This window comes from Nuphar pumila, chromosome 14, assembly GCF_984573655.1.
Source record: "Nuphar pumila chromosome 14, dmNupPumi1.hap1.1, whole genome shotgun sequence".
Taxonomy (NCBI): Eukaryota; Viridiplantae; Streptophyta; class Magnoliopsida; order Nymphaeales; family Nymphaeaceae; genus Nuphar; species Nuphar pumila.
Genome location: NC_143262.1, coordinates 18,757,854 through 18,783,726, shown reverse-complemented (window position 1 = coordinate 18,783,726; position 25,873 = coordinate 18,757,854). Strand labels below are relative to the sequence as shown.

At 37.7% G+C, this 25,873-nt stretch overlaps 1 protein-coding gene across 1 annotated transcript in view; it reads left to right on the top strand.

Moving 5' to 3' along the window:
- The first annotated feature begins 454 nt into the window (after positions 1-454).
- LOC149816549 (monodehydroascorbate reductase 3, cytosolic-like) overlaps positions 455-25,873 on the top strand; it is a 40,588-nt gene continuing 15,169 nt past the window's right edge. Inside the window, exons 1-8 of the mRNA XM_089987280.1 lie at positions 455-583; positions 7,320-7,391; positions 9,042-9,093; positions 16,770-16,850; positions 17,203-17,321; positions 21,270-21,489; positions 24,587-24,705; positions 24,800-24,925. Of these exons, the coding sequence (XP_089843406.1) occupies positions 533-583; positions 7,320-7,391; positions 9,042-9,093; positions 16,770-16,850; positions 17,203-17,321; positions 21,270-21,489; positions 24,587-24,705; positions 24,800-24,925 (840 nt within the window). The 5' untranslated portion in view covers positions 455-532. The remainder of the gene's footprint in view (positions 584-7,319; positions 7,392-9,041; positions 9,094-16,769; positions 16,851-17,202; positions 17,322-21,269; positions 21,490-24,586; positions 24,706-24,799; positions 24,926-25,873) is intronic.

Here is a 25,873-nt window from a genome sequence, read left to right as displayed (position 1 = left end):
CTACAAATTTAATTTAAGGGTCAACCTTTTGCCTCTAATTTCCAATATAGAACAAATGTTTTTGAAATTCTAATTATGGCTAACTTTTTCTGAAAACTGTCAAACAAGTGCTTGCATTTGTTATTGTTTTTAAACTCAGGTTTAGATTATAAATCAAATTACAAAGTGACCTTCATCATAAAAACTTCACACTGTTTACTTTTTTTATTTTTTATGAGGATAAGTACTTTTCAGTTTTCAAGAGACACAATACAAGAAACCAAAAAAAACTCACGTTTTCTAGTATGATAGGTGTTTGACTTGAGGTCCTTATTTGATAATTTTTAAAAATAATTGGTAATATTTAAAATTTCAGCAACGTGTGGCCGATATTTGAAATTAGGGGTAAAAGGTTGCCCCTAATTGAAACTTTCCCATATCCATAAATCCATGAATAAGGGTAGTTGTGAATTCCCACCAATCGCTGAGCCTTCCCCCATTCGCTCGCTCTTCCTCCTCCTTAGACTCGCCCGGACGCCATTCTCTCTCTCTCATGGCAGAGAAGCATTTCAAGTTCATAATTCTTGGGGGAGGAGTCGCAGCTGTACGGTTCAATCTCTCTCTAGGTCTTGATTTCGTTTTGGTTTGGGGCGGGGGGGGGGAGGATTCTTTTGCACTACTGTGGTGATGTCTAGTCCATTTTTTTTGGCTCGTAAAACTAGTTTTTGTTTGGTGTTATTCAGGGTTCCTGTTTATGTGAGATCTGATTTATGGGGAAGGTTTTTTTTAATGCTCCAAATTAAATTCTATGGATGTTTAGCCATGTGATCTGGAAGAATGTTTTTCCTTTTAGTCCTTTTGAAAGGTGATGATCTTTGTTTTTTTTCTTTTTATTGCTTTGGAAATGTGATGATTGTTCTGAGTCTTTCTGCTGTGCTAGTCGTGTCATCACAATGGTGTTGATGTTAATGCATAAAAATTGTTACTGCTACTACTACTACTACTACTACTACTACTACTACTACTATGAATTGGATTTTGTGCGGAGCTGCTTCGCTTGCCACTACTGTTCTTCAGTTTCCATCCGCGCATATCCACATCTTTGCTAGACACCAACTTGCTCAGGGTCAGACTCTTAGCTCGCGCAACATAATTTAAGTTGCGTCCTTCACCAAGATTAGATTTTAAAAACTTTCCAAATTTTAATAATGTTTTCGTGTTAGTCATGTCATTGTAACGGTTTTGTTACTAACACAAAGCTTGCTAGTTTTTATAATTGTTTACAACTTTATAAAAGTTCAAATGCTTTAAAGGTGCAGATCAATGTTTAAGGGGGACAACTGCAACAAAAAAACAACAATATTGATGTTCTGGTTCTTTTTTTTTTCCTCCTTTTTGTTGCTATTGTTAATATGGTAGTTTATGTTGTCATTTGGAGGTGGTGGTTATTATGGTGTCGATTCACCTTCACCACTAGTTCTAACAAACAATTTGTTGTTCGTTAATGTGTTATAATAGCCATATTAACCTCCCTGGCATGGAATCTTTGAAAGTTGGAGGATGATAGTGTAAAAGTATCTTCAACATGATACCAAGGACAATATTACAATATTCTTGGAAACAAATGTGAACACACACGCAAAACAAAAACACTTGTGCACAATACAAACTCACAAATGCGAACCCAAAAGTCATAAGTTCCACTAAAAGAGCTTGGGCTATAATCCCACAAGCTTACAAATACAAGGGAAGAGGCCCTCATTTATAGGGCAAGAGAGAGCCTTGGGAGGGGCTCCACTCATAGTCGTTGGAGCCCCTCCAACGGTCACAAATGTGACCGTTGGAGGGGTCCAACGACTAGTGTGTTGGCCCCCCCAAGGTAAAGTACATTGTACTAAAAAGAAATAAAAAGATTTAAAAGAAAAAGAAAAAGAAATTGCAAAAATAAATTACAATCATATTCAAGAAATTGAATATGCGTAAAAAGACCAAACTACCCCTACGACTATTATTAGAAAATATATATATTATATATATAAAAAGTATATACATATACATATATATTAATATATGTATATGTATTACCTTATATATATAAAATATATATAATAGGTTACATGGTTTGAATACATAATTTAACACCCCTCCTCAAACTTAGGGCAGGATGACCGAGAGTTTGCTAAGGAGGAAGTTGAAGCGAGAAGCACACAAAGCTTTAGTGAAGAAATCTGCCAATTAGTATTCTGACGTGACATATGGAAGATCAATGATTCCTTTGAGATACGCTTCACGAACATAGTGGCAGTCCATCTCGATGTGTTTAGTCCGTTCATAAAAAGTGTGATTTTTGGCAACATAAATTGCACTTTTGTTGTCACAACACAGCTTGGTAGGCCCTTCTATTTTGATTCTCATGTCTTCTAGCAACTGATGAATCCATACAATTTCCATGGTAGTAGTTGCCATGACACGATATTCAACTTCAGTCGAAGATAGGGAAACTTTTTTTTGCTTTTTACATCTCCACGAAATCAGTGAGTCTCCTAAGAACACACAAAAACCAGTGGTGGAGTGACGGTTATTTGGGTCACCTCCTCAATCACAGTCAGTATAAGCAATTAACTTTAAATCTGAAGAAGAGGAAAGAAAAACTCCCTTGTTTAGAGTGCCCTTTATGTATCTTACGACTCGCAAGATGACACTCATGTGAACTGAAGTTGGTGCATGCTGAAACTGGCTTGCAGTATGGACTGCATGAGAGATATCTAGTCTGGTAATACTCAAATACATCAAAGATCCTACAAGCTGTCTGTAGGGGGTAGGATCTGAAAGGGGAACACCATAATCAATTTTCATTTTTGCTCTACTATAGCAGGAGTTTCACAAACCTTTTCATCTATAATGCTTGACCTGTCAATGATCTCAAAAGCAAGCTTAGTTTGAGATAAAAAGTACCCTCTATGAGAGTAAACTACTTCAATACCCAAAAAATAAGTTAGAAAACCCAAATCGGACATTTCAAATTTATCTTTTAAAATTGACTTTATACTCTTAACTCTACTGGTATCAATTTCGGTAATGAGCATATCATCCACATGCAACAACAAAATTACAATCCCTGTATTGGATTTTCTAACAAACAAAGCAGTGTCAGTAAAACAAGAAGAAAAACCATTTTCCAACATCACAAAATTAAACCTATCATACCAAGCCTTAGGGGCTTGCTTTAGGCCATAGAGTGCTTTCTTAAGACGAAGCACTTTCCCTTTGGGAGTCTCCATTCTAGGTGGAGCATCCATATAAACTTCCTCATTCAAATCACCATTCAGGAAGACATTCTTAACATCCATTTGATAGATGTTCCAATTGTTAATGGATGCAACAATAATAAGACATCGAACAGTGACCATTCGGGCCACAGGTGCGAAAGTTTCTTCATAATCAATCCCATACTCTTGACTATAACCCTTGACAACTAATCGAGCCTTATATCTCTCAAGAGATCCATCGCTCTTAGTTTTAACCTTAAAGACCCATCTACACCCTATTATTTTTTTTACTCTTAGGAAGATATTGAAATTCTCATGTCTTAGCCTTTTTTAGAGCTTTGAGTTCATTTTCCATCACAACTATCCGTTCAGGGCTTTTACTAGCTTCCTCAAAGTTTTTAGGTTCTACATAAGAATGAATAGCACTAAGACAGACTCTATATTTGGGTGAAAAAGAGTCATACAATATGAACCTAGATGGAGCCTTTCTGTGTCTTTCGGTTCTACGAAGATTTTCCTCTTCATGAGGAATAGTCTGACTATCATATCTTTCAAGAGCACTTCTAAAGGTGCTTCTATCTCTATGAATATAGGTGATGAGATCTCTAGATGGTCCTTCATTGATAGGTTGTTGTGAGGAGATTTCCTTAATATCAATATCACTTGAGTCATTTTGATTTGACTCATCATCACCAGAATCATCATCTTTGGCTAATAGTTCAAATAAAAAGGAATTGTCAACATTTTCATTATGTGATTCGGAACTTTCAAAACCACTAAGATTTTTCAAAAAACTCACATTTCTGGAAACATATAGTTTGTCATTTTTAATGTCATAACACCGAAAACCCTTATGGGTTTCTGAATACCCAAGAAAGGTACAAGAGATGGCCTTTGGCGAAAGCTTATCATTTCTATCTGTAAGGACAAAGCACTTACATCCAAACACCCTTAACTTGCTATAATCAGGTTCTTTTTCATATAACTTTTCAAAAAGAGAAATTTTGCTTAAATTTTTCGATGAAAGTCTATTTATGAGATATACCGAGGTAAGGGCGACTTCAGCCCAGAGTTTCTTTGGAATGTTTTGCGAAATAAGCAAGGTTCTAGTAGTCTCTATAATATGCCTATGCTTCCGTTCGGCTAACCCATTTTGTTGCGGGGTTTTTGGACAAGATTTCTGATAGAGAATACCATAACTTTCAAGATAACTCTTGAATTCATTTGAAAGATATTCACCACCAGAGTCAAACTTAAGAATTTTTAAACTTCCATTAAATTGATTTAAAATCATCATATGAAATGTTTTAAAAGTTGAAAAAACTTCATGTTTATGTTTAAGAAAGTATATCCAACAAAACCTAGTGAAATCATCTACGAAAATAACATAATACGAGAATCCTCCTTTAGATATTACAGGAGCGGGACCCCATACATCGGAATGAACAATTTTAAGGGATTTTGTTGAAAACATGGATCTTTGAGAAAAAGGTAGACTTTTCATTTTCCCAAGAATACAATCATTACAAACAAAATCTCCTTTACAAAGATGTTTAACAAAAGGCAAATAAGAGATTTTAACAATGTTGGGTTGACATAGTCTCTTATGCCATACATGAATATCTTTGTTTTGAACAACATTAAAAAATTGATTCAAAATTGATTCTTGGAGACTTGAAGAAAGTCAATGTAGTAGAGGTCGCCTCTCCTAGAGCTTTCCCCACTCAATCTCCCAGACTTAATGTGCCCCGGTTCTTTACAAAAATGACATGTAAGCTTGCTATAGTCTTTCTTCAGTCCTTGACCACTTGAGTTTTGATTCTTGAAATGAGGAGGCTTGTTAGACTTTAAATTACTCCCCGGTCTTGATACGACATTAAAACCTTCATTCTCTTAAATGTGAGGAGTAGCAAGAACACTTAGATGGTTCTTGCTAATCTCCATGCGAGTCTCTTCCCCACTAAGTTTAGTAATTACATCTTCAAGAGAAGTGAAAGTGAAAGCTGATGGAAGGAAAGACCGGATTTGTTCAAATTCGGGCTTAAGCCCATTCAAAAAATTGAAGAACCTATCTTCTTCCAATTGTTTGTGGCGAAACTCTATTGCTTCTCCACTCCATTTTGGTTCGAGCATAGCAAACTCGTCTTAAATAGAAGAGAGCTCGACAAAGTACTCTCTTATAGACATCTCCCCTTGTTGAAGCGTTAACGCCTTCTTTTGAAGATAATATTTATGGGATAAATCTCTAGACGTGTACATCTTCTCAAGATATTCCCAAGCTTGAGAGGCATTCTTGAATTTGATGATATTTGCATTAATTTTTGTTTCTACGGAGGAAAAATTCCAATAGAGGATCTTAAAATTCCTCATTTCCCATTTCCCATGTTTTCATATTTTTTTTAATATTCTTCAGGAGCTTTGATTCTTTCTTCTCTATCGAGAATTTTGATTTCACCCTCATTAACAATGGTAATTTTTTGTTCCGGTTCGGGGATTGTGCCTTGCACATAGCCCCATAGACCCTTCCCCTTTATGTGAGCCTTCATGTTCCCGGCCCAAACATGATAATTGGATCCATTTAGCTTAAAACCGAGAGCAAAATGAGACTCTTTTTCATCCATTAAGGACTAAAGAGAGAGGGAGAAATACGCACCAACACAAAATTTAAAGCTCTTTCTTGCACAAGATTCTTCCAAAATATTTGAGAAGCAAGCTCCACCACTTCAATCTTCAAATATCCGAAGGCACGCTTTTCGAGGCACTCAAAAATCAAACAAATCCACGATCCTTTATCACTAACGTGGCTCTGATACCATGTAAAAGTATCTTCAACAAGATACAAAGGACAATATTACAATATTCTTGGAAACAAATGTGAACACACACGCACAACAAGAACACTTGTGCACAGGGAGCACAATACAAACTCACAAATGCGAACCCAAAAGTCATAAGTTCCACTAAAAGAGCTTGGGCTATAATCCCACAAGCTTACAAATACAAGGGAAGAGACCCTTATTTATAGGGCAAGAGAGAGCCTTGAGAGGGGCTCCACACACAGTCGTTGGAACCCCTCCAACAGTCACAAATGTAACCGTTGGAGGGGTCCAACGACTAGTGTGTTGCCCCCCCCCCCCAAGGTAAAGTACATTGTACTAAAAAGAAATAAAAAGATTTAAAAGGAAAAGAGAAAAAAGAAAAAGAAAAAGAAAAAGAAAAAGAAATTGCAAAAATAAATTACAATCATATTCAAGAATTTGAATATGCGTAAAAAGACCAAACTACCCCTACGACTATTATTAGAAAATATATATATTTTATATATATAAAAAGTAGATACATATACATATATATTAATATATGTATATGTATTACCTTATATATATAAAATATATATAATAGGTTACATGGTTTGAATACATAATTTAACAGATAGCACTTGCTTAATGTAAAGTATAAGTCCTTTTGACATTATGAATCTCATATCTAGCTTTCTTTTGTTTCAAGTATACGGAAGACAGTTGTCAAAGGCCTGGTTATGGAGGAAATTTTGTGCATCAAACATATTTTCATTCCTTTTCCTTTTGCTTTTATGGGAGCAAGAGAGAAGAAAAACTTTATTGAAATCATAGTCACAAAGCAATAAATTTATAACTTATTGATCTCCATACCGGATATTGGTTATTATTGGCTATATATCATAACATATTGACAAATAAAGGATAAAACTATTTAAGGCCAAATCAAAAGGAACAACTTCAAATGCACATTAAAATCTAGCCCCATATTCTAAATGTCCTTTTTTTTATTGAAAAGTGTTTTACAGACAATTATTCTTTGCTTTCCATATAGCCCACAAAAATAAATAAATGATTCATCAGTGATTCACTCACAAATGTCGGAAGACTACTGAATGTTCAATTATTACATTTGCCTCTTTTTTTACTCTAATCCGGTTATATCATGACCTTCTAGCTTTGACCTCATAAAATTCTATATTCATGGGAACATGCCAGTTTACTTTTTGTTTTCTTTTCATGTAAATTGGACTCAGATGTTCCATGCTTTCAGGGATATGCTGCCAGGGAATTTGCTAAACTTGGTCTCCAGGCTGGCGAACTAGCAATCATATCCAAAGAGGCAGTACGTGATCTTCTCCACTTTTTTCTCCTTTCATTAATGAAGATGTCTTACTTCATATAAATTTACTGCATATTAAGCATATGGAATTATGTAGTGCTTGAGGCAATTCTTTTAATGATACTAGCCTTGCTTTTTATTTTTCCTTGGAATTTTTTTTGGTGCATTTGAGAGTCTCCCATGTCAGCCTGGTCCCTAAAACATATTCTTGGCTCTTTTTACACAAAGCTATTTTATTTATTAGACTAGGTTAATCTATATGAGGGTGCAGTTTCTGCTGTGTGTGTGTGTGTGTGCATGGATAAACTATAAAGAGTTTAAGCTGCAGGAAATCAGGATAAATAAAAACTTAAAGATTAAAACATCTTTCACTTGTTCCACAAATGGATTTCCAAGCCCCACGACTGTAGAAATGTCTAGCATTCATTTGTGTGTCATCAGTCATATCTATTGGTAAATGTGATTGGTTCTGAAATTAGAAACCGACTAGTAATATTATGATGCATCTTTAATATATTGAAGCCTTCAAAGATTGTATCTTTAATATATTAAAGCCTTCAAAGATGAACTGCCATCACTTATGAAAACATGCCTTTCTAAAGGCTTCTGCTAGGTTGATGAATACCAGCTGTTGTAATCTTCATATACATGTACCTTTTCACCACAAGAAATCTTGAAAGAAGCTGATTCAAGTTTGTTCATTTGCAGAATTTGCATATTTTCTGTCTATCTTTTTTTGCTAATTAATATTATGGTAAAGCATGATTTAAGCATACTATATTGTTTGTTTTTCCTCAAAAAAATGATTGAAACATGCTAATTTGGAGCTTATAAGTGTGTTAATAAATGAGGTGTTCTTGGTATGAATTCAAGAAATAGTTCTGTTGCTGGCTATGTCACAGGGATTCGGCTAACCAGGTGCCGCACCTGCATCGACGCGACGCGACTCGGGTGCGCGTGAGGGTGCAGCACCTGGTGCAGTCAACCCGATATGTAAAAAGAAAAAAGAAGAAAGAAAACCCCATTGAGGGAGGCTCGCCTGAAGAAGAAGAAGAAGAAGAAGAAGAAGAAGAAGAAGAAGAAGAAGAAGAAGACAACGGGGAAAGAGAGAGGCGAGAGGGAGCTCACCTGAAAGGGGGTCGTCGCATCGCTGGCACGTGGGGCTTGCCGGCGTCAGGTGTCCGAAAAACGAACGGGAGAGAGGGAGCCTGCGACGGGGGGGGGGAGAAGGCGAGCGAGGAGAGAGAGTGAGCAGCGTGGGGAGGGTTTCTCGAATAGAAACCCTACCCTGCACGCTTTAAAGCACACAGTGATTGTTTTAACGGGTTTGGATCTGGGTTGGATCCAAATCCGACCCAGGTCCATTTTTTTTGCCGCACCCTCGCACCCATGTTTTTTTAAAGTGCCGCATCCCCGCACCCGCACCCACGTGACATATGTTGCTGGCTTGAAAAGATATGCTTATTTTCCTTTGCTTGAGTCATCTTATATCAATACATGTAACGTATAATACTTGTTTTGTTTATCTGCAGCTTGCTTGATCTTTTAAAGGAACTTTTGAGGCATTAATTGCATGATTAGTCTATTTTCCATTTCATCCACTGTAAAAAAGTTTTTGTTTGGGATGACACTGACTCCTAATCTGCTTTTCAGGTGGCTCCTTATGAGCGCCCGGCTCTTAGCAAAGGATATCTGTTCCCTGAAGGTATGCCATCACTTGAGTTTTTGGGCGATTGCATGGGCACTTCGTTCCCCTTCCAGAAAAATGTGCACATTCTCAGGCCTATATTCTGTGAACATGTTGCATCCCTTGTAAGATTTGTGAATATATGCATTAGGTGCATAAGCATGTAGAGTTCATTTAACGTTAATGCAAGATGTGGGCAGCATAAGTCATTCATTGAACCTGGATGTGTTTAATTGATCTAATAGTGGTCACAATGACCGTTAACCATATTTTGGACTTCAGAATTCATGTGCATAGTCATGTCTTTCTCTTCTTGAAATTTGCACTCTATAAATTCTACCAGTATCTTATTTTGCGTCCATAATAATAGTCCTTCACATGTTTTCATGATTTGTATAATTCATTATGTAGTATTCATCTATTACTGTTGCATTTTTATGACACAAAATGGCAGACAATAAAGATAATACATTAAGGGAATTTGTAGATTTATTTGGAAATTATGAGCTTGTGATGTTAAATGTGGATTTTAAGACCCACTTTGTTGCTTGGTTCTTAAGCATGGGATCCTTTTATAATGTCATCCTTGCTGCTCGTATTCAGAGTTTCCGACAAGGATTTTTGCAATTGGTATTTGTTTTAGTAACATTTTTCATCACTTTTAATGGTTTCTGTAGAAAGAAGCACCGGACCCTAGGGAGAGAGAGAGAGAGAGAGAGAGAGAGAGAGAGAGAGAGAGAGAGAGAGAGAGAGACGGCTGCACAATAAGAGAACTTGTCAAATGTTATTAGGGTTAATCTCTATGTTAAATAGAGAGAGGCCAAACAGCGAAATTACATATAAGCCCCTCATTAAACTAAAATATCAAATAACCTTTAATCTAGAAAAAACTTAGAACTTAAAACCTCTTAATCTCAACACTCCCCCTCAAGCTGGAGCATAGATATCAATCATGCTCAGCTTGTCACAACATTTTGAGAAATTTGGTCTCGCCAGGGCTTTTGTAAAAACATCAACTACTTGATCTTCGGAAGATACATGATCGGTGCAGATATACCCAGCCTGAACCAAGTCGCGAACATAGTGACAGTCAACTTCAATATGTTTAGTCCTTTCATGAAACACTGGGTTGTTGGCAATATATGTAGCAGCCCTATTGTCACACATCATCAACATAGGTAGGGATACTTTCTCCTGAAGCTCGGTCAAAACTGATTTTACCCACATAATTTCAGCTATAGTCTGGGCCATTGCTCGGTATTCAGATTCAACACTCGACCTTGCTACAACGGTTTGTTTCTTACTCCTCCAGTTAACAAGATTTCCTCCCACAAACACACAAAATCCAGATGTTGACTTCCTATCTTCAACAGATCCTGCATAATCTGCGTCAGTGTAAGCAACAACGTCCAAAGATGGATTTCGTTTAAACAACAGACCTTTACCAGGAGATGCCTTTAAGTACCGAAGAACCATCATAGCTGCATCCCAGTGAACTTTTGTAGGTTTGTCCATGAACTGACTGATTTACTCACAGCTAATGAAATGTCAGGTCTAGTAACAGTCACATATAACAACTTACCCACCAAGGATCTAAAGCTGACACTATCCACATAGTCAGACTTCTCATCGAACATGTGAGTTTTGGGATCCATTGGAATATTAGTTGGCTTAGCTCCTAGCATTCCAGTCTCTTTTAATAAGTCCAACACATACTTTCTTTGAGACAACACTAAGCCTTCTTTGTTTCTTGCAACCTCGATACTCAGAAAATATCGAAGGTGACTAAGATCTTTAGTAACAAAGTGCTTCTGAAGATGATCTTTTGTTGCAGAAATATCTTGGGCACTGCTCCCTGTTAATATGATGTCATCGACATATACCACCATAACAACAATTCCAACACTGGTTTTCTTGATAAACAAGGAGTGATCTGAAGCTGACCTGACAAATCCAAAACTCGACATTACCTCAAATAATTTGTGAAACCATGCCCGCGGACTCTGCTTCAGGCCATAAATAGCCTTCTTCAACTTGCACACCTTCTGACACTCCCCCTGAACCTCGAAGCCTGGGGGTTGTTGCATGTAGACAGTTTCATGCAAATCCCCATACAAAAAGGCATTCTTGACATCCAACTGAAACATGGGCCATCCATGGTGCACAACAACAGAAAGAACGAGACGAATAGTGCCAAGACGAGCAACTGGGGAGAAAGTTTCAAAAAAGTCAACACCATAAGTCTGAGTGTAGCCTTTTGCAACCAACCGGGCTTTGTACCGTTCAATCGACCCATCCGAGTTATATTTAATGCTATATACCCATTTGCAACCTACAATATCTGCATCTGTGGGAGGATCAACCAAGTCCCAAGTGCGTCGAGACCATAGGGCATCCATCTCATCACGCATAGCCTGCATTCAGTTGGAGTCGACTAGAGCTTGACTGTGATGAAGCGGAACAGAGGAGGCAGATAGAGCAGAAATAAAATTCTTCATAGATGCCCCAAGATTAACTTCTGATACAAATTGCGAGATGGGATAAAGAGTGCACTGTCTCTTTCCCTTGCGCAGAGCAATGGGAAGATCATCATAGAGGTGATGGCGGCATGGAGGTAGGAGGTACCCTGTGAGTGTATACTATGGGAGGGTTTCAAAAGCGAGACACACCCGACGCTGGAACCAAGGACTGAGGAGGAAGCGACTCTAACGGAAAGGGAGGAATCGGCAGAGGAAGGATATCACCAAGGCTCTCCTGTAGTCTTGGAGTAGTACTTGAAAAATAAGGAATAGACTCAAAGAAGGTAACGTCCGCACTAACATACTCTTTATGAGATATAGGGTCGTAGCAACGATATCCTTTTTGGTTCTTAGGATACCCAAGGAAAACACATTTAATAGACTGCGCAGCAAGTTTATCTCTATCAGGACCCAGCTTATGCACAAAACACACACATCCAAAAACTTTAGGGGGGATAGGGAAGAGAGGAGCCTCTGGATGGAGAATTTGAATTGGAATCTAGTCTTCTACAGAGCTTGACGGCATGCGATTTATAAGAAAACCGACTGTCAAAACCGCATCGCCCCAGTATGAAGCAGGCATATTGGATTGAATCATAAGGCACCGAGCAACATTAATGATTTGTCTATGTTTCCTCTCAGCCACCCCATTTTGCTGGGAGGTATGGGGACATGTAAATTGAGGTTGAATCCCATTACCAGAATAGAATTGAAGTAAGTCTTTGGATTTGAACTCAAGAGCATTATCAGTGCGAACAATTTTAACACATACATCAAATTGAGTTTTTATCTCTGCAATTAAAGATTTAAGAATGACAGGACCTTGAGACCGATCTTTTAACATGAACACCCACGATAACCTTAGAAATCATCAACAATAACTAGATAATAACGACACTGAGACCTATTCGGAATCCTACTCGGACTCCACACATCGACATGAAGAAGATCAAACAATCCTTGACTTGACGGACTCTGACTGGAGGGGAAAGAGCTTCGACAATGTTTTCCCAATTGACATGTTTCACACTGAAAAGAAACTGAGGGAGGTATATGAGGAATGACACGACGAAGTTTAGTCACTGGAAGGTGACCCAAACGATGATGCCACAATAGAGGACTTGAGGATGATGTAACAGCAGAATAGGCCGAAACTTCTGGTTGGTGTAGGTAATACAGACCACCTTCCTCATAGCCGCCACCAATCCTTCTCCCCGTCAGCAAGTCCTGAAAGGTGCACCCCATAGGATAAAAAATCACTCTATAATTCAAATCTTTTGTCATTCGACTGACGGATAATAAATTCTATGGGAACGAAGGAGCATGAAGAACATGCGACAATTGAAGAGTAGGGGTAATAGACATGTTTCCCTGCCCTACAATTGGGGAAGAGCTACCATCAGCAAGAAGTACCCCTTTTTGACCAGCCACAGGTTTTAAACTCAAAAAGTTACTCAGATTTCCGCACAAGTGACCAGAGGCTCCAGAATCAATGATCCACCTACCACCTTGACCAGATAGGCCATCACCTGCCGAGCACACAACCTCCGCAACAGAAGACTTCGAAGTAGATGATCGTAAAGCAAGGAGCTCGTCATATTCAACACTGCTAAGAGTTACATAATCATTGGAGGAATCTGCATCTGAACCACTTGAGCCATAATATAAACTAATGGGCTTGATTCATAAAATGCAGGAGCAACCACACGCGCACACCCACAATCAACTACGAACCCGACTATATCAAGTTTTGACTTCACCAATGAAATCTGAGAAACACGACCTTCGACTATTCAGATCCAAACTTCAAAAATAGTTTTAAAGAAACTTGACCAAAACCTTCCACCTCAACCAAGGATGGCTATAGGTTGCAAATCAGGATCACACATCCAACACGATATAGCGTGTGTTACCATCACCCATCAACCACTACGAGTAGCAGTACTCAACACAGAATCCCACGACAAAAGAAAAGGTTTCCACAAACAGAATATTTTTCAACACAACAGGGAATCACGCTTGCTGATTCCACAAGAAAAAAAATTATATTAACATGCAACTTTCACGTCTGCTGAAGAGGAGTCAAAAAGATCACGACACAACACCCAGATGCACGACCAACAAAAATATGAGCACGCAGAAACTAGAAATCATGACAGCTGCTCACCAAATAGAATCTGAGCTGAACTCAACACTCAGATTCACAACCAGCGATAACATGAGCACACAATTTTTTTTAACTCACGACAGCTCCTCCCAGCAAACCAGCTAATGCAACACCAACAGTCAGTCATATCTCAATCACGAACAAGAGCACAACCAGTGCAATTTCTGTTTCTCCCAAATAACAGGAAGTCACGAAAACAGAAGATACCAAAAACCACGACAAGGAGAGTGGCCCAAAACATTAGGATATCACGACAATAAAAGAACTCGGCAACAAAACAGGGCAAGAAATCACGGCATCACGACAAAGATGAAACTCGGCAACAAGGAATCACGGCAGAGAATCAGGGCAGAAAATCACGACAGGGATAAAACTCGGCAACAGGGAATCACGGCAAAAAAAAATTGAGGAGCTACCAGACCAGCAGCACGCATCCTGCTTCCTTAGATCTGATGACATATCTGGGCCATGACCTTGGTCAAATCCTAGATCTGTTATCAGATCTTAAACAGAAAACTAACCAGCTGACCTTATTAACAAAAGCTTTTCGTTCACGCTCCCACGATAGTTTGATCACGATCGATCACGCTCCCACGATCGATGGCTCTGATACCATGTAGAAAGAAGCACCGAACCCTAGGTAGAGAGAGAGAGAGAGAGAGAGAGAGAGAGAGAGAGAGAGAGAGACGGCTGCACAATAAGAGAACTTGTCAAATGTTATTAGGGCTAATCTCTATGTTAAATAGAGAGAGGCCAAACGGAAAAATTACATATAAGCCCCTCATTAAACTAAAATATCAAATAACCTTTAATCTAGAAAAAACTTAGAACTTAAAACCTCTTAATCTCAACAGTTCCTAATGTTTTCTATCAAAGTTCCTGATGCAATAAATGATATGATTGGGGTCTAATGAGATAGCTGGATGGTTAGGTTACACTATCATAACCAATGGGTCTCAGGTTCAAATCCCACGGTAATTATTCCCCAAGTTTGCCTGTCAAAAAACAAAAAAACAAAAACAAAAACAAAAACAAAAACAAAAAAAGACATGGCCAATGCGAAGAACCTGAAAACCTATTTCAGCACTGGCAGGACTCTTGGTTAAGCAGCTTGTGTTCATGTTACAGGATTTGATTGGAGCATCTTTGCATATAATACCTCTTCTTAACTTGAAACTTCTTGTAGAAAATTGTTTATTCAAGGAATAAGAGCCCATTGCTTTCATTTTCTTTTTTCACTATACACTATACAGCAATGCTTGTCTAACGATTTCTTAGCCACCACTGGAGCTGTTTGTCTGAGATTGTCAACACAGTAACACATGTTGATCCGTAATATTTGTAGCATACGCTAAATTGTTTGGTGCTTTGTATTCATGTGTAGAGGTAATTACAAAAGGTTGGTTGCACTGGTCATGTTTTAAAGCATGATTATGTTGATGTCTTTTTACTTGCTAGCACCTGTTGAACGAATCAGCTCTACCTCCATATAAATCAACTCTCTCCTATCTTTTGTTACTCCAGCCTCAATGGACTGAGCATTCTTTCAAACATTTTGTTGTTTCTTCATGAGACTTCGCATCCCACGGTTCCCACCATGTGGCTTAGCCGGTTGAGGCTTCAGTTGGCTTCTTGGATGAGTTTTGGTAATAGATTAATTGCAGGTTACTTATCTTTTAATATGCCTTTTAGGAATTCAAAGATTTGACTTTCAATGAGCTTTTTCATGGATCTTTTTAGTTAATCATTGGAGCATCTCAAAGGAAGTGCAAACTTCTCATTGTCTAGATGTAGTTATTAGCAAGTTGCATTGCCAAGGATCTATGTAGTCAAAATCCCCGACTAGTCCGCCTAGTTGGTCAGGCATAAGTAAAACGCCTAGGCTTTGCAATTCCTAGGTGGATATCTTAAAAGGTACCAATTTTGCCAACTAGGCACCGACTAAGGTGCTTAGTCGGCGACTAAGCTGCCTCCGCCTAGGCACGAGGGCAGTTTAGCCATTTATTATTCTTATATATGTTGTTATTTTTTTGTATATATATAATTATATATACGTGTGTATGTTTGTGTGATTTCTTTTGTGAAATCATGAAAACATGCTTAGTTATTATATTTATATATATATGTGTGCGTGCTACTTTGCTTTTGGGATTTTTTCCATTCACAGTTAATTTTAATTGATTATGTTTTTTATATATGTGTGTGTTTGTTTCTGATGAATATTTCTATAAAATCCTGAAAGCATGCTTAGTATTATGAATTATGTAATATGTTATTTATATATGTATGTGTTATTGTGTATCCGTGAAAGCTTGAAATCATATTTTGTTGATTATACTGAATATGTCATGAATAATTGAATATATATATATTTGTGTGTGTGTACATATGTATATTAATATATTTTGTGAAAGCATGTGTTATTTTGTACTTGTGTAATGAAAACATCTTATTAGTAAACGAATTAACCTTATTTTTATGTATATTTTGTGTATTTTTTTAATATTTTAATTGAGGTACCGGCTAGTCCTGCTTAGTCCTTGACTAGTCTTTTTAGGTGTCTACCGACTAGGCACCACCTAGCGCTTTTGACTACATAGCCAAGGATATGATTTTATGTATTAACTGTTCTCTTGTTCATTTTTTCACCCGCTTGATCTGTCAAATTTCTTGTGCATCTTTTCTTTGCATTATTAAAAAGAATTTGAATGTAGCTGTTTTATCTTGAAACACACCACCTTATGAGTTCATGTTTTTTAGACAGATTAGAAAAGGTATGTATTTATGACTTGAAGATCAATGAGTTTTCTAGCTTTCCTTTATTTCCTAGGACTGAAACAAGATAGACTATAAATATATGTATTTATTTCCTGTTTACCAATTTAGCGAGTTATTGCACTTTGTTGTCTGGTGCTGTCACAATCTTCTTCTTGTTTCATACTCTTTATAGATACGAATGTCAGGTGATGGCATACATGCATGTGCTGACTGTTTCTTCTTATTAACAGCTGCTGCTAGGCTTCCAGGGTTTCATGTGTGTGTTGGAAGTGGAGGGGAAAGATTACTTCCTGAATGGTACACAGAGAAAGGTTGTTAATTCCTCCGTTTATACAATTGAACTGATTCTTTATGGGCATATACTGGCGACATATAATTTAAAAGTTCTAGTAGGATCATATCTTTTCTATTAGAACCATTGAACATTACTTGATTGAATATAATTTGTTGGTCATATGCTGTAACCTGCTTATCCCCCCTCCCCTACATCCCCAAGCACCCCCAAAAAAGAAAATCCTATTAAAAGGATATTCTGTAACCAGGCTATTTCTTTTGCTGCAATGTCATTAATTTCTGTGAAATCTGAACTATGTAATATATTTGATGTTGGTTTATTGCAAAAACTTCTGCCGATTTTTTTAATGCTTTTATATATGGCTACAGGTATTGAGCTCATTCTTAGCACTGAAATTGTGAAAGCTGACCTTGCTTCCAAGGTCCTGATAAGTGCAATTGGAACAACTTTTAAGTATGACATTTTGCTGATTGCAACCGGCTCCGCGGTATGTATGAGCAAAAGGGATTTTATAAAGTGAAGTCCCTCTCTTTTGAACATGATTGATGCATTTGTTTTGGGACACGATCTCATGTTCTTTTTTTTCCTGCTTGTGTGATTTTGGTAAACTTCTAGTCCATTATCTTCTTGGTGTTAATTGCCTACGTTATCATTGTATTTTCATCACAGAAAATAATCCAAATATGAAGAAAAAGCAAAACTGTCTGTTTTCTTTCTTGTTTGGAAAGGCTTGTGGTCCTTTCTCTTTTGACAGCAATGGGGTTTCTTGTGTTAATTTACGAGCTCGAATAACTTAGTATCTTTATAAGGCCTAATTAAACCACTTTCTTTGTAATATTATATCGAGTTGCCTCTCTTTTCTTGACCACGCCAGGTATCCATTTAGGTCACTGAAATGCAAATGCTGATCCCTATTAATAACTTCATTCATAATTCCCATAACTTCCCTGTCTTCATTGTTAGATCCACCATCACCTTTTCTGCAAGCTCTAAGATAAGCAATTTCTGCACTGGAGTACTAATGGCTTGAGGAAACTCTTTTCTAAGCAGGGAGGCGAGCACTTGACACTTCTACCTGATATACTCTTGTTCACCATGGTTGTTACCGATCTTTGTTTGGAGACTCACTGATCTTAGTTTGAAGGGCATTTCTCCTATTCTTCTCATTGTTGATCTTTACTCTGCATTTTTCAAGAAAACAAAGTGGTGATCATGGTCATTTGATTTCTTCATAGCAAGAGTGAAAGGAGCAATGGGGATTAGTGGAATACTGGAATTACAATTCTTTCCTTCAGTTACAGAAGATTCAAATGGGCAAGAAAGAAGGGGAGAAATTTTTGAGTGGTGATTGATCCTTGGCCATGTGGGCTTCATGCTGCTAGAACCCTAGCAGTCCTGCAGGATGAAACTAAATTACAGAGAGAGAGAAAATTGGGAGCCATGAGTTGTGATGGAGAAAAGGAGATGACACTTTCATGCCCTTGATAGATCCTTTCTGTTCTTATTACTAAATAAGAAGCAAAGGGTTAGAGGGGGAATAAGAAGGAGAGCAGTGGAATGTGAATGCTCAAACCGACCAGGCCTAGATCAGGGTCACTAGATGTGAGGACTGGTTGGTGTATGATAGCATACTGCAGGTCCACTGTTTTCTACAGGGTTGAAACTGAGGAAACAATTAAATTGAAAATGCAAGGGTATTTTTCATTGTTTGATTGAACTAACTGTGATATGGCTAGGCAGATCTTTGTTACAATTGGTGGTGTAAAGTTAAAAAAGAAAAAAGTGGTAGGTTAAGTGTAATTAGGTTGAAAGCCGGTGGGGTATATGCATTTACTCCTTTTATTTAGTGACTGTCTCTTGCCACATTGTTTCAACCAAATCTTATACCCACATGCTTCAAGCTTTTTTTTTCCTTTAATAAATATCATTTTTTAAGAAATATAAATGCAATCAAGCTTCTAAATTTTGTAGATATGAAGTGTCACATTTAGGCACCTCATTCTTTTATGTTTGTTCCATGTGAGGATGTGCACAACAGAAAACGTATGATATTTTCAAATTTTTTATAACGTTTAAGTATGCACCATAGATAACAAAGATTCTTTTTTCATTTTATTGTTCGAAGCTTATGTCACATGGACACTTCATTTAGCCTGCATACCCCATGTTGATATGACACAACACTCCAAGACATTTCATGGACACGATCAAATCAATATTTAATATAATTGTCATTGTATCATTAACTTTATCTATTTATTTTTATGATCTTGATTATTACTTTATATTCATTTGTGTTCTTTATTTGTCATCGATTACATTACATTTCAATTTCAACTTAGTTTTATTATTGGGATGCTTTTAATATGGTGATTCGGAATTGCTATTTTATATAACGTCCTAAGTTTTGAGAATTGCTATCGTATCAAGGATATCCTATATCATGTCCTGTTTTGCATCTGTATTTATTATCTAACATAGATCAAAGGTTATTGGTGCATATGGCTCTAAGTCACATGGGTGCGGGTGCGGGTATGGGTGCGGGGATTCGGCACTTCCAAAAAACCCGGTTGCGGGGGTGCGGGGGTGCGGCAAAGTTTAAAAAAAAAAAAAAAAAATATATATATATATATATATATATATATATATATATATATATATATATTTAAAAGGGGTCCGGGTTCCCCCAACGCGGGTCCTGGGCAAGGCATATTTAAAAGTCGTCCCGCGTAATTACTCGGGCTTTAAAATCACCAGTCAATATTTTATTAGTTTTGACCTCTGTTTCCGTGACCGTACCGCCTCCAGCCATCTTTTCTACCTTTACATTTTTAGATTTCTTTATGACATATAATAAGATATTTGGAGATTTTTGTGTTTTGCGCTTTTTCCTTCTGGAAGTGGAGGTGAGACTAGTTGGGGGCAATTAGTTAGTGCATCACGTGAAGGAACTTTGGTTAGAGTCCCCAACCCTGGTTGGGTGCAACACTCGAGACATGTAAAGGGTTAGTGTGATGTGATTTGAAGTAATAAGGGGCAGCAGCGTTAGCTTTACTAATTTGTCCCAAAGGCCGAATGTTGGAAGCAGCAAAGGATGAAAGGGGGAGATTGGTTGCGCATCAGAGACAGGGGCAGTAGTAGTGCAGGCACAGCAGGGAGCTTTGCAGGCGCAGCAGCAGCCTTGGCCGTGAATGATTCCGGTGAAGAGAGGGAAGGTATTAGTCCGGCGCCTCAAAAGCTGTCTCGCACCGATGCGTTCCCCTTTAGGATGTCTCCCTTCTCCCATTGTAACAACAGCCCCACCTTTTATAACAGTGAGGGCAGGTCGAGCGATTTATACGATGTCCCTGTGGTGCAGTTGCAGCAGGAGCTACTGCAACAAGGACTCTGCAACCTTTTCCTATTGCCTTCAAATTCCCAGGTATCAACTCTAAAACAACACCCTTCCAAAACACCCTTTGCATTTTTCCGGCACCTCTGATTTGTCCAAAGAATCACCCTTGTACCATTTCATAGGGCAAAATTTAAAAAAAAAATCAAAAAGATGTATCAAAATGACCCTGGGTGCGTTGACCGCACCCAGGGTCGTGTTGACCGCACCCGGTGCCGCACCCGCGTCGCGTCGCGTCGACGCGGGTGCGGCATCTGTTTTGCCGAGTCCCTGTGACATAGATATGGCTTTGATTTAGTATCATGTAAGAAACACAGTGACTATATGATACTTCCCAATTGTGTCCTTTTTAATTCGCTAATGTGGGGGAGGATCGAGAATCATATATAGTTCAGGACTTCAGGCATCACTTTAAAGCATGTGGGCTGTTGGATTTGTCAATTTTCTGGTGCTCGATTAAAACGCATATGGAAGTACAATATAGAGCCCTGTTCAAGTTAGATAATCTTTTGAACTATATGACATTAAGAGTGGATCTACTATTTGTATGCCAAGATCTGATGGGTAAGGGGAAGATGGTTTGCTCCATGATTCTGGGGATGCATTTCTTAACATGCCAAGGAATGTCTTGGGTGTGATCTGGCATAAAAAAATGTGTAAAGACCTTGTGCAATTAATACACATGTTTAAAGTACAAGATGGTAAGGTCTTCCAAAATTACAGTTAAAGCTTTTTGTGACATGGGATACATGGCACGGGATATGGGAATGCTATCTTGATTTTCTTAAGAGGTTGTGACTTTCCATAATCAGAAGATTGCCAATTTTTGTATTGACTTTGTTGAGAGATTGCGAGTTTCCATGATCAGAAGGTTGCTGACTTTTGTATGTTTTGTTTCCATCTTCTTATCAAGTATTGCTCATTTAGATATTTAAATATGAGGTGAAATTTATCTGAATTGCATAAAATTGTAAAAGTTTTTGCTGTAGGACCTTGTTTTTTAATATTCTGCAACTGCTGCTGATTGCTCGTTACCATTTGCAGGTTATTAAGTTGTCTGATTTTGGTGTTCGAGGAGCAGATGCCAACAATATCTTCTATTTGCGAGAAATTGATGATGCTGACAAGCTTGTGGGAGCAATTCGAGCAAAGAAAGATGGAAAAGCTGTGATTGTTGGTGGTGGATACATTGGTCTCGAGTTGGGTGCAGCAATGAGAATTAACAATTATGACATTACGATGGTCTATCCCGAGCCATGGTGTAGTAAGTACTGGTCTTCTATTCTTCTCAAATATTAATGACATATCATTGACTGATTAATATCAAGGTTTTAAAACTCGTCGAGTCAACTCGATGACTCGGCTCGGCTCGGTGACTCGGCTCGGCTCGGTTCGGCCCTCCAGCGAGTCAACCCGGCAAGCTAAACTCGGTCTGCGAAGACTTGGCTGTGACTCGGCCTGACTCGGGCGAGTTCTGGGATGTTTAAAATTTGATTTTTTGGGTATTTCAGAATAAAAAAAATTGTAATATTATTGAGAATATTGTTGTTACTTTCTTACTTAATGTCTTCAATATGTAAAGAAGACAATCTGTGACTATGATCTAAGGTAAATGTTATTGGATATGAATCTATTTCTAGAAGCATCAGGCAGGACAATCTTCAGATTCAACAGCAGCTAATTAATATTTTATGATAAAGTAGATTGCTGCTTTTATTCTGTTCTACACAATTATATTTTTTGCAGTTTCTTTGCATAAATGCATTTAATATTTTGCTTTAAACTTTACTAACATAACTATATAACAAGGAGGAATTTGGTTTTCTCCTCACACCTTTCCTCCTTGCCCCATCTTTATGAAGGCATAATAGACAAGAAACTGGAACAAAGTCATACATAACGTTGGCCTTAACATCCATAGAGTTCCAACATCTACTTGGTGCTTCTTTCTTGTCCTTTCAGACTTCATATTTTCTTTGTATCTCATATCAGCTATACCCCTTTAATCAAGAACCAATTGTCCTCACCTTGCCTTATCACATCCAACAAAAATTTCTCTTTTCTTTATAGGCATGTGCATTTTTAATGCATAAAGGCATCTATGTAACTGGAATAAATTGTGCTATTTCATTCCACATTTCCAACTTATTGCTCATTCGTGAACAATTTATCCACATGCTACGATCTCCTTATTTCAGTTCAACCCAAGATTCTGCATGGAGCCAAAAAACATCTCTTGTTTACTGAAAAACATGGTTTGAGACAAATTATATATTGTTTTTCTTTTAAAATCAAAAGTTAACAAAACCCGGTCCGAGTCACCGAGTTGACCCGCCGAGTCACGAGTCAATAAAGAACGAGTCGAGTCCCGAGTCACTAGGTTTTAAAACCTTGATTAATATAGCATGTAATTGTTAATAAGATCATGTTTTCTAAATAACTGTATCATAGTTGCATTGGTACTCGATACACCCTTGTGTATCATGTATCAGGTGTATCAGTATCAGCTACGTCACCTGGGTGTGGGTACGGGTACGGGTACGGGTACGGGTATGAAGGGTACGACCCAACAATTCCAAAAAAGATGGGTACGAGGACACAATTATATATACATATATATTGGACTTTGACACAGGTCTGATTCAGACCTAGGTTGAAACAAATCCGGATCTAGCCTGGTCCAAGTCTTAATAAGACTTGGGTTTGGACTTTGACACAGGTCTAGTTTTGATCTGGGTTAGCTTACTTAGGTTGAAACATATCCGGATCTGGTGTGACCCAGCTAAGAGTTCCTTTCTCTCCCTTCAGCACCGACAGAAGAAGAAGAGGAAGAGTTCTTTCTCTCCCTCCAGCACCAATAAAAGAAGGGGAAGAGTCTCTCTCTCCCCACCACTTTCTTCTTCCTCCTTCGTTTCTTCTTCTCCTTCTTCACTCTCTCGTCTTCCTCCTTCGTTTTTTCTTCCCTCTCTCTTTGGTCTCGTTTTCCCCCTCTCTTGCGTTCTCCTGTCTCTATTTTCCTTTCTCTCTATCTGGTTTTTCCTCCCCTTTCCCTAACCAGAAAAAGGGGAAGAGGGAAATCAATAGAGAGGGGGAAATGAGAGAGAGGTGGAAGACGAGGGTTTTGGGAGTGAGTGAGAGAAGGGGAAGGCGAGGGTTTCGGGAGAGAGGGACATTTTTTTTTCTGTTTTGGGACTGAATTAGACCCTACTCGGACTGGCGCAGTGCGGGACCCAACCCGTGGCATACCCACACTGCGTCAGGTATCAGTACCCGTGTAGGCCCTTGTCGGCATGGGTACAACCGCTCAAATGGCGTGTTGCCATTACATAGGGTACCATATACCGGTAGAAAACTCATATCCAAAATCATTGACAGGAGTATCAAATGTTTAAGAAACTCGTCTCAAGTTGAGAAACATGTACCATCTTATATAGAAACAAGTTTCTATTACATCATAAATGAGTACCAAGTTCGTTTCTATTAGCATTTATGCAAACAAACAATGATTTCATTTTATAGATACACTATTTTTATTGATATTTTTAATTAATATATTTTGTAAAAAAATATTATAAATAATGATTGATTTACATGTTATGTTTAACTATTCTAATTTGTAAGTATCTTTATAAAAATATATACTTCACATCCGCTGTTTAGAAATTCGTATCAATTCTTTTAGGAACCATACCGATGTTTATTAGAAATTCGTATCAATATTTTTTGGAATTGTATCGATATGTGTTTCAAATAAAAATGTACCTGAAACTTTTCAAGCCCTCACGTACCCATAGTAGTACCTTGTGTCCATAGCAGTACCGCACCCTTTTCTGGCAACTATGAACTGTATACACTTTGTAAGTAAAAGTAGTCACTGCAAATTTTATGACTACAACTGCAGTTGCAAGTCTGAGGGGGAATTTCTGTTACTGCCTGACTTTTTTTAATGTTAAAAGTGTGTGTGTGTAAACTTCTCCATTTCTTTACTAAATGTCTAGCAATAGTAAAAGAAGAAGACCAAGGGCATATTTGCAATGCCTTTTGAATTTTGGATCTTCTCAAGATCCTGTGACTGTAAATCACAATTACAACACTTTCTCAAAGTTGGTGAAACATGAGAAAAGTACTTGTAATTGTGACTACCATCTGTGATTGTTCTTGCCTTGAATCTTGTGAAAGTTGGTCACAAGATTGACCTTGTGACCAACAATCACAACTTCTACTTTCTCAGCTGTGATTGTTCATCCCCAGTTCCCCACCTGTGACCAAAACAATCATGCTACAAATGTCTTACATTTCTTGTTTGGGTAATCAACCCAGCTAGTGGTTTGATTTCTAAAGCAGATTCTCTTGTTCTTCAGTGCCTCGCCTTTTTACTTCGGGAATAGCAGCTTTCTATGAGGGTTACTATGCAAATAAAGGAATAAAGATAATTAAGGGGACGGTGGCTGTCGGGTTTGATGCAGATGCTGATGGAAATGTAAGCTCTCAATTGCTGGATGTTTCTTTTTTCTCATATGTTGTAATGGGCTCAATGCTAACATTCTTGATAATCTTGAGTTTTCATTTTCCAGGTAAAAGCTGTGCATCTGAAGGATGGAAGGGTGCTGGATGCAGATATTGTGGTTGTTGGTGTTGGAGGAAGACCACTTGCAACACTTTTTAAGGGTCAAGTTGAAGAAGAGAAAGGTGGAATCAAGGTGATATTGGGTTCCTAATGCTCTTTAACACCTGATTTTTTCATATCCCTTCATCTCTTTTGTTATTTCAACCCCAGAAAAGGTGCTATATAGCTAGAATTCATTACCATTAATCAGGTATAAGCATGATGTTTGTATTTATGCCATAGCTATATCATATGATCATCTTTACTACAATTTGTCTCTTTATACAGTTGTGACTGTCATACTTCTTTATCCTTATATGTTTATTGTTGCCATTTTTATGCCTAATCTTGCTCATCACGTTATTTACCCATGTCACTGCCATGAACATCTCAGTACCACCCTGACATGTTTATGGCCATGAACATCTGACAATTGTAATCTTCTGCATCATCATTGTCATGCATCTTTATTGGTCACCATGTCGTTGTCACAGCATGCTACATAATGGAGACATCATACGAACTGTACAACCAATATGCATTTAATATTTGACTTGAATCAAAGGGTGTGCATGTCTCTTAAAATAAAGCATTATCACTTTGTATAAGTATATATCCCTTGATATTATATATATATATATATATATATATATCATAGTCACAAATATCGGTATCGGCTATATCTTGGCGAGGCTATTTCTCGCTATATTATAGGTTTGGTGATAAATCTCAGGGCTTAAAAAAAATATAAAAATAACAAAATAAAGTAAGAAAATATCATGTTTAGATAATAAAATTCATATATAATAAAATAAATAAGTAAAAATGCAAAATAAAGAAGAAAAACACATTTAAGGTGTAGAAAATAAATAAAAACAGTAACAATGATTGATAATATCACGATATTTTACCTATAATATCGTTTGCTGAAAATACAACGATAATATTGTGATATTTTGAAAATATCGCTGATATCTGGGACTGATATATATTTGCTACCCTTGTGGAACCCCCTAGTTAGAACGCATAGGGGGAGGTTGTT